We start from the raw sequence: 9,620 nt of genomic DNA on the forward strand, positions 1-9,620 counted from the left end.
TATTATAAGGTCTCAGGCTACTCTGCAATGAAGAACTTGGTGCTTGGACTTTGCATTGTATGTAAATTAATCTATTCATCGAAAATATAGCAACAGACCCCTAGACACTCGCGCATTATTGTTTCACTATCGAAGAAATGGCTTGCTATATTACCGTCAGATTTTATCCCCGTCCCCCCGCCGTCAATGCGCGGATGAGCAGAGGACATGCTCGAAGAGCAAGCCTCAATCCGAATCGGGCAGTCGACGAACGTCAATAAACCAACAGTAAACCGACGCGTCGTTAGTCGCTTAGCTAACTTACATAATTCCGGTGAAACCTCGGACGACGAGTTGGGCCAGCCGTCTCATAGCGTCCTCATCCTCACCGTTCGGCTTAATCAGGAAACACAGCTATAAATAAATTACATTATATAAGCCATATTAGATAACATCTTCACACACGCCCTAGCAGAGAGGATCGAGGACGCGAGACGGATGGTTCTAGGAGCCTGATCAGTCACATGTTGCCGACTCTAAATGCATCTATCTGCGTATTTCGAGGAAATGGCAGGGGAGCCTTGTCTTGACCCTTCCCCGTTGCCGTGTTATAGCCAAGCATGCCCGGGATCAAGCACCTGCACGACGAGCTTGCGGAGAGCCCAGCGCGCGTCACCGCGGAGACTAGGTATGGCCCGGTAGTGGGAGGGAGAGCTGCGAACGGGGCGGCGGTTTGGCTAGGTAGGTGTTGATATGATGTGGGCTTGAGTGTTTGTGCTGGATATCTATCCATCGTGGCCCAATAAGGAGGATCCATGGGGGTGTGGCGAGCTCAAAATGGCTTAAGGTCTGGGGGTAGACGTCCGAAACACTCTGAATATGAACCTTAAACAGTCGCTTGGTATACCAGTCTGACTTCTTTTGCAGAGGTCCCATTTGCACTCCCGCCAGGACGCTTTGAGGATCCTAAACCCCTGCCGGTTTCATACCGCTACGAAGGTAAAGAGTACATACGCGAGGACTCATGTAAGCGCCATAAATGCATCCTGCTGTGTGAATGCTGCATTGAGGTATTAGACTGCGCGCAGCCCACGAATGACGGACAGTCTGCAAGTGGGTATATGTTGTCATTCGGCCATCAGTATGACGCCAGGCTTATGGTATATTGTCTGTAGGCACCCCTTTCGAGGATAAAGTGGGCTTTGGCAAGCCCACTGAGAATCCGTAAGTATTACGCCGGACGGAACTATCTTGCGCGGGAGGTTAATTAGGGCGTGACTAGATTATTTGCGAATATCGTCGCACCTCCTTCGTTCCCAGACAAGCAGAAGAGACTTCCTGTAAAAGTTTACATCCACGGAGGGTACGTACATGAGACATACCATGTCTGTGTCCACCCTCGACAAGCTGATACCGTATCTCTCAAAAAGGTTCCTGCAATTCGGCTCCCCACACCACCTCAACTCTCAGGCACAGTACATCTCTGCCGCGCGCAACGAGGTCTGGGTAAATATTGGGTACCGGCTGTCCATCTTTGGGTTTTTGGCGTCCGACAAACCATCGATAACCGGGAATTATGGTTTCAAGGATCAATGGCTTGGACTCGAATGGATTAAGGACAATATAGTTGATTTTGGGGGCAACCCAAATGATATTACGCTCTCTGGGCTGTCCGCTGGTTCGAATATCGACTATGATGGAACGGAATGCGTTCGCTGATGGATGTGGACAGGTGCACACTCTGTTCATCAGCTCTTGCACCACGCATCCCGGCTACCAGCGGGTCAATTGGCGCCTTTCCACTCTGTCATACTGCAGTCGAATTCCATCATGTAAGTCGCATACCCAGGAAGCACACATTGCATACCTGTTTCTTTGTCTCTAAATCACTCCCACACAGAGCGAATCCAAAGACTCCCAAGGAGCTGCGTGCACAATACGAAGCAGTATGCAAGGCACTATCACTGGACCTCGCCTCTCCAACGGCTTTTGATGACCTGCGCGACCCATGCAAAATCCCAGCTGATCGCCTCACCAAGATCATCGAATCCGAGCAACTCGGCGTATATGGAACGTTCCGCGGCACCCTCGAGCCCGGGTGGTTCTTATACCCTGATGGCTCAACGAAGGTTGACGTGATGGAGTGGCAGCGCTCCGGCGGTCTCGCTAAAGGTCTGCTAGAGCACGGAGTGAAGAGCGTTGTCGTAGGCGAGCTGACGGAAGAATGGTACCTTTATTCGATCGCACATCCTGTGGAGAAGGTGGGCGACATCGAGTTCAACCTCGATAGATATTATGAGAAGAAGGACGTGGAAAAGATGCTGAGTTGTTATCGGTGCGCTCTTTCGGTCCCTCATCAAGAGTTGTATGAAAATTTCACTATGTTATGTCAACAGGCATCTGCCCGACGACGCTAGCCACGACGATATCCAACGGCTGTTTGGAGAGATTCTGAGCGATGGACAAGTGTATATCCCCGTACGCCTGCTTGCTAGGGACCTGCTCCAGCACGGATATCCTGCTTTGCGGTACATCATCCAGTGGACCCCAGAACAGATGAGACCGCTTGGTAGGTATCGTTGCGACGGAACTACACATTGACTGCTACTTACGGTGTTATATGGAACCGCACATAGGATACGTGACGCACGGGAGCGATCGTGTTATGTGGGCACTGCGCATTCCATCTCTAGAGTATGATCAGGCTGTCACTGCTGGCGCCTGGCTCGACAGAATCGACAAGGAAATCAAGGAAATTGAAGGGAAGAGCGCAGGAGCCCTAGCGGATGGGGACTTGAAGACTGTACTGGCATTGAGAGAAGACAAGACGATCGGGTGGATAGAGGATAAAAGGTGGGACGAATTGATGAAAATTGCTAGCGTACTCGAAGGTGCTTGACCGTGTCGGCAGAACTATTGGGACGTTGGGGGTCACCCATTTCGGCCCCCGCCGTTCGAGTATAGTACTCAATGATATCCACGCTGTCCTCGATGGCCGAATACCTATGTATCTCGTCCCAAATTGGCTGTCATTGAGGGCGGTTCCGAGTTTGCAGCAAAGGCTAGAAGGTAACTGCGGACAATTCCTCGGTGCCACTCACAAATTCGGTCTGATACTCGAGCTCATCGGGCTAACCACGGCTTCGATCTAGCGAAGTCCGTCCGCGGAGGTGAGACTGGACTGGACTGCGTCCAGCACATGTTAGCTTACCTAGGGACCTCCGGAAGGATTCTCGAGTTGCGGGAGTGTGGCCATCGGATCGATTCTGTCTACTATAACGGGCCTGTCAGAGAAATAAGTCAATTCCTCGTCCTCCGGTGTGCTGGAGTAAACAATAGGGAGGCAGTCAGTTGAATGGTTGAGTCAACATACGTATGGGTTGGGGACTCTAGCAAGACCAGTTACAACACTTCTAAATTCTTTGCAACACAGGTCGCCCCAAATGGGAGTTCAATATGTTCAGCGCGTTTTGGAACTCGCGGTGAGGGTAAATGCATCCCCCATTCACAACTAGACGAAAGAGAGAATAGGATTGAATAGCACGACGTTCCGAGTACCACATGCCGATTACGCCATTTACTTGTGTTACTACGATATTGTTAGATCAGCCGTTTCTGTGCCGCGGGCGATGTTATAGGGGTGTGGACCATCCGACTAGCTGAAGGAAGAAATGCGCGAGGCGGGCCCGCCACGGCATAAATGGAGGTCGTCCTCTATAACGCACGTGCAACTGTCACGCAATAGAGACTCGACCTCGGTTCTACCCAAGTGGGATAGGAACCCTGCATGGGCTTGAAGGACACACGGGACAAGTCGATCCAACGTTGAGTCCTCATGAGTGCTGTGATTGATGCAATTGAATCGAATATCCTAGAATACACCTACGTTAGCGCAGACTTTCTCCAGTGGGCGGCCGATGATCGTTGGGAAGGGAAAAACCCTGACGTCGCATAACAATCCCGGCGTTCCATTCTAGAGGATGCTTCTTACAACGAATGATGCACAATGGTAGCTAGCCCGGCGGTACGCGACCAGCTCCGAGCCTGAGAATTATTTGTCATAGGTTCTCTGTATAAAGCAATTAAGGCACTTCTCTTGGGGGCAATTGTATCTCATAGCATCCCGTCAAGTCGCAGTGATGGTTCCGAGGTGTCAGAGATGAAAATCCGGCCTTTTACCTTTGTTGGACTTGAAGCATACGGTTAAGAGAGGTGTTCTGAGTTCCTGCTTGTCCCCGTGAGTGTCCGATGTGATGACCCCGTAGTACGAGGGTTTGCATCAGAAGTTCAAATCTCTGGTTGCAGACTTACACGCGACATTCGGCACCAGCTCTTGCGTTAGTGAAGGTCGTGGGCGACAGGAAGTCCGTCATGTCATACTTCGTCTTTCACTCTTTGTGACAGTGCGCTGGAGGGGTGCTAATGGTAGTCAGAGGTGAACAGGTCAGCCGGACTCTAGATGAAATGCCCCATCGCATACAAGGCGGCCACAGCTCCTCGGGGAACGGTTGCGTGAGAGTTGCTGACCCAGCCGGGGGCAGCCATGCGCCACACTTGGCACGATTGGGCTGTGGGTCGACAAAACCCATGAACCTACCCTTCACCTCTCGTATAACTCCAAGACAGAGGCTACATTGCCTCAAGTCGCAAGGCCCCAGGTAATAGGTTTTCATCCAAATGCCCCCGTTAGACCTGGGATAAATCGATGTCTTGGTCCATTGCTTGTTTACCCTGAATCGCCCCATTCACTGGTATAGTCTCTTGTTGTGCCCGAGTCAGAATTTGTTGGATACCACGACTTGCTTTATCCCCAGTTGACTTGCCAGGAAATGATGCCACTTGCGTGGAGCTGCTATCTATAGCAAGCGCATAGCCCTCTATTCCTGCTCTCATTTTCTGGTTGGCATCCGGAATTTTCTGGCCCCTGTACATTCCGATGCAACTGTGCGGACCATTTTCTGAGCCTTCTCGGAGGAATGTCTGATCCGATATTAACAAGTAGCTGTCAGGATCGGCTTGAATGACTCGATTCCAAAGGTCACGGCGAATAATACATCCTACAAGGTGCGTTTCCAGAAAGTCCCGAGTCGATTTCGGTATGTCGGGAAGGACAAGTTCGCAGTGCCTTTGCGCTCCACTCATGATGTTTCGAAAATAGGACGGAAGATGAAACTCGGTCTACCTATGGGTTCTATGCAGCGAAGTCCGTCCGCCCACGTGAAGTCGACTGTATCCATCCGATGCGACCGAATATATTCTTCTTCGGCAACAGTCATGGGAATGCGTCCTGACATACAGCCAACAGGGTAGGCTCATTCTGGCAAGCTTAACGGCTGTCGTGTTCCTCAAGAACATCGATTCCCCCGTTTCGGTACCGCGAGGTAGCCTACCATCTTCCCTTTTGTATTCTCACGTATGTTTCCACGGTTGTAACCATGTTCATATCGTTCGCAGGTCATCTGGCTTGATGACGCTAGCCTCTCCGCGGTATAAAAGAGAACGTTAGGCTATCCCAATTGCCATAGTTCCTTAACAGAACTACTCACTTATTACAAGCTCGGTGTTTACAAGATGTTCCGCTTCATCTCTGCTTTGCCCTTTGCCTTGGGCGCATTAAAGCTTGCATCCGCGGCGACCGTGCTCACTGGTCAATACACCTGTGACACTGCTGGAGATTATACCCTCTGCAATGACCAGTGGGGTATTGGTAGGTCTACTGGATCTACCTGATCGTCTATAGCGACTCATTACACGTTTCAGCCAACGGTGTGGGCTCCCAGACCTCGACTTTGATCAGTGCTTCTGGCAGCACCATCTCCTGGTCGACCAACTACACTTGGGCTAACAACCCGAATGACGTCAAGACCTGTACGATTACCTTCCTATGTCGTTCGAACGGTTGCTAAATTATAGTGTGATCAAATAGATGCCAATGTTCTCTCCAACACCGCCAAGGGAGTGCAGGTGAGTCCCGCTGGCAGGAGCTCCATTCAACCGGGACCGACGCCTTCCACTGTAGATCAGTCAAATTAGCAGCTTCCCCACCACCTGGGATTGGTACTACGAGACTCAGTCGTCTGGCCTCCGCGCTGATGTTTCGTAAGTGAAACATCCAGATAGTACTATGGTTGTGCCCGGCCCTAACCATCTTGCCCTTGCTTGTAGGTACGACATGTGGACCGGTACTGCGCAGACCGGCACAGCTGCCAGTTCCTCTTCATCCTACGAGATGTGCGTCCTCAAGTCTTTGCATATAAATAAACTTCTACTCATAGCGTTGTTACCCCAGCATGATCTGGCTTTCCGGCAAGGGCGGGTAAGTGGCGGCTCCTCACTAGGGGATATCCTGGTAGTCGAGCTAAAATTCTCCAGAATCCAACCCGTTGGCTCTCTGAAGACCTCTGGAATCAGTCTTGCCGGCTATACCTGGAACTTGTGGAGCGGAACCACCGAGACCTGGACCACCCTGTCCTTCGTTTCGGCTGACGGGGATATCACTAGCTTCAACGCCGAGCTGACTCCCTTCTTCCGTACGCCTACATTTTCTACCTGGCTAACTCATTGCTGACCGATACATACCACAGAGTACTTGGTCGAGAATGAGGGTGTCTCCGCCAGCCAGGTTAGTATTGCTTTCACTGTTGGAAAGCCATCGCAGAGGCTGATGGGGTCGATCGTCTACAGTATATCCAGGCCATTCAGACCGGCACGGAAGCCTTCACTGGCACTGCTGAGCTTGTCACTACCTCGTTCAGCGTCAGCTTGAGCGGGTGAAAGCCATCGAAGATAGGGTTTGGCATTGGTGTTGTATGAAATGAGTACGATCAAAGCACGGTGTTCCGATCTGCTGGAGATATGACGTATTTCCGTTGTACTGGTCCGGGCTAAAATACAAACGGGATTGATGTGGGGAATATCGCCATGAAAGGATCAAGAGGGCATAGCGCCCCCGATCATCAACATTTGCTTTACATAACCCAGATGAAGGCTATTCTCAGTACCCTTGCGATGAAGACTTGCGATCGATTGCTAGGGAGCCCTGTACTCGTCTTCCGAGTACATAGTCTGATAGTAAGGTACCATGACGTCTCGTCAGCTCTTTATCTAGGCAGTCGTGGCCCGGGTATATGACAACATAAGGAACAACACTATGCAAGTACGATGTAGTACAGGTCCGTCCATCCCTAATAGACCGCGGACGGCCTTCCCAAGCGTCGCGAGGACATTTGTAGTCCTCTGTACTGGAAGACTTCAAGACCAAGTCACGCTGACTCCGGGGCTTGATTTCTAACGCCTGAGACAGACGTTCCAGGCTTCATGCTTACGTCGTCCATGGCTAACCCGTCGCTCTCTTTGACCGTTGTTAACGTCTCTTGACTGCGAGCATCAGGCCCGGGATCCTGGATACGAGGAAGGGGTAGCGTCGACAGCGCTGATACAGCACACCACGGGATGAGGGATATAAAGCTCCACCGGAGTCCGCTCGTAAACGCCGCCCGGACGATAGCTTGGAGATTACTGGGAAGCCCATTGATTGCCTGTAGGGAGGATAGGCTTGCATCCGCGCGCCATGCACCTGTCCCTAAGAGTGCTTGGTCGCTGGCGGAAAGGACGCCCGAGCGGACAATGGATCCGATGTACGATGAGACCTTGGAGTTCATGACTGCGCCGCACTGCGCCAATCCCACTGTACCTCCGAACGCCCGCATCTGAAACGCAAGGAAGCGTATAAGATGTATATAAAATCACTGAAGCAGACGGTGCACTTACGAACATGGTGAGGGAAGTGACAATCGCTTGCTTTTCCGGGGGTTCCGAGAACCGGATCTGTACACCAGATGACGCGGTCACCATACCGGCGCCAATCCCAGTCAGGACCATGAAACTGTGATCTAAGTAAGCGACCCGTTATTGCGCGTAGGGCTGCCACGAACCTATTAACCAGGGTTTGCTTATTCTGGTCGACTCCCATGGACACGAGCCCAAGACCGATGCAGGTAATCGCACCGCCTAAATTAATGGAAAGCCTCGGCTATCGTGGGGTTCTATCAGCAGGGACCGCAATCTCACTCTATAGAGATTTACCTGGCGAGTAAACTTCGTCGTCACCGTCGATAAGAAAGTTCCGCATCCCTATTATCCCAGAACTGTAAGTCTCTTGACATAACCGGTAGGATGTGCTTACCAGCCCCGGAGCAAAGTATATCAATTGGAGGCCTGCATTAGTCGACGTCAAGCCACTGACGATGACCGCGAAGATGGCCACGAAGTAGAATATAACCATCGTGACCATTCCTTGCGCGAAGGAACAGAGCGTGATGGCCCAGACAGTATAGGAACGAAAGAGATCAAGCGGCAGCAGTTGACTCGCCCGAAGGATGCGCAGTGCCGGAGGAGTGGTGGTGCGTTGGACCATAGCGAGCACATACTCCCAAAATAAGGTCGCTACAAACAAGACAGCACCGACGACGAAGGAAACGATGACCTTCGCATCATCCCATCTGTCCGTCGAGCCCCAGTTCAGGGCAAGTAAAAGAAGGATGCCGCCCCCGGCGAAGAGGATGATGCCAATCCAATCGATCCGTAGGCACTTATCGACCCCAGTTTCCCTGCCTTCGTTGAGAGCGGGGTAGGCAGATGCCTGCCCTTTCTTTGTCTTATTACGCAAGAGAAGGAAGATGAGGACGGCACCGAGCGTGCACGAGGGTAAGCTGCGCAAGATGTGAGATAGATAAGTGGCTATAAGAGATTAAGCCCAAATGCTTACTTTATCGCAAAGATCCAGCGGAACGAGACAGTGGTCAGTGCTCCACCAATTACGGGGCCTACACAATATCCAATGGTGTAGAGGATTGTAAGCATCATGATTTGCCAGCTGTTCTGGTCCACGGATCGAGAGTCTGCCAATATGATGCGGATGACCTAGACAACCTTTGAGCAAATTTTGGTTACTCACGACGACGTGAAGTCACCCACAGAGGTCATTCCACCTGCACCTACACCGGCGATACCCCGCCCAGCAAGCATCATCCCTATATTTTGCGCCCCCGTGCTGATGGCGCTACCCAGGATGAAGAAAACAAGTGATATTTGCACAGATGTATGGCGGCCATAGATATCAGCTAATGCGCCAAATGGGAGGATAAATGCAGTTGATCCAAGCAGATAGGAAGCGCCAATGTAACTGCAGGAAAGATTAGCGAACGAACGTGAACCAGTGTGCCTGGACGAAGATACCTTTGAAGCTCAAGATGATGAAATACTGACTAGACCCGTGTCAGAATATCCACTATTCCCGAGTAGTACATACTGAACTCACAGCTATTTCGGGTTGAGCAGTAGCCACGACTGTATTTGAGTACCAGAGAGATCAACTGGGGTTAGATGGATGGTCTCAGCTAACTCCGGCTGACTCACCTGTATAATCCAATGTCTCCAGAAAAATCGGAATAGCAAACGCTGCCATAAGACTGATTCTGTATCGTATATCGGTACGAGCCTGAGCACCGCCGTCAGTACGCGGTTCCGAGGTTCCCCGGTTTTTGAACCATAGTATTGAGGCCCGTATCATCTTGAGAGCTTGCAAGGGTGGGCAGAATGGGGGATACCAGGTACGACTCCGACTCTTTTGTATCTACCAT

At 51.2% G+C, this 9,620-nt stretch overlaps 3 protein-coding genes across 3 annotated transcripts; 2 read left to right on the top strand and 1 right to left on the bottom strand.

Moving 5' to 3' along the window:
* Positions 1–599: 599 nt before the first annotated feature.
* On the top strand, positions 600–2,916 carry GLOTRDRAFT_76482 (carboxylesterase; the record flags this gene model as incomplete). Its single annotated transcript, XM_007868157.1, has 10 exons — positions 600–720; positions 907–1,005; positions 1,057–1,092; positions 1,155–1,203; positions 1,262–1,342; positions 1,410–1,657; positions 1,712–1,811; positions 1,880–2,314; positions 2,376–2,548; positions 2,616–2,916. 10 exons carry the CDS (start codon positions 600–602, stop codon positions 2,876–2,878), a joined length of 1,605 nt encoding a protein of 534 aa, XP_007866348.1. The 3' UTR covers positions 2,879–2,916.
* A 1,678-nt stretch (positions 2,917–4,594) lies between these two features.
* Positions 4,595–6,891, top strand: GLOTRDRAFT_138821 (endocellulase). Its single transcript, XM_007868158.1, has 11 exons — positions 4,595–4,637; positions 4,989–5,075; positions 5,138–5,686; positions 5,740–5,847; positions 5,906–5,943; positions 5,999–6,078; positions 6,145–6,210; positions 6,269–6,295; positions 6,352–6,509; positions 6,564–6,601; positions 6,664–6,891. Exons 3-11 carry the CDS (start codon positions 5,551–5,553, stop codon positions 6,751–6,753), a joined length of 741 nt encoding a protein of 246 aa, XP_007866349.1. The 5' UTR covers positions 4,595–4,637; positions 4,989–5,075; positions 5,138–5,550; the 3' UTR covers positions 6,754–6,891.
* A 350-nt stretch (positions 6,892–7,241) lies between these two features.
* Positions 7,242–9,620, bottom strand: GLOTRDRAFT_129481 (MFS general substrate transporter; the record flags this gene model as incomplete). The annotated part of the gene is made up of 11 exons (XM_007868159.1): positions 7,242–7,688; positions 7,750–7,864; positions 7,914–8,011; positions 8,065–8,112; positions 8,165–8,690; positions 8,747–8,901; positions 8,956–9,163; positions 9,189–9,241; positions 9,299–9,327; positions 9,397–9,478; positions 9,528–9,620. 11 exons carry the CDS (start codon positions 9,618–9,620, stop codon positions 7,242–7,244), a joined length of 1,854 nt encoding a protein of 617 aa, XP_007866350.1.

This window comes from Gloeophyllum trabeum (assembly GCF_000344685.1).
Source record: "Gloeophyllum trabeum ATCC 11539 unplaced genomic scaffold GLOTRscaffold_00007, whole genome shotgun sequence".
NCBI classification, from domain to species: Eukaryota; Fungi; Basidiomycota; class Agaricomycetes; order Gloeophyllales; family Gloeophyllaceae; genus Gloeophyllum; species Gloeophyllum trabeum.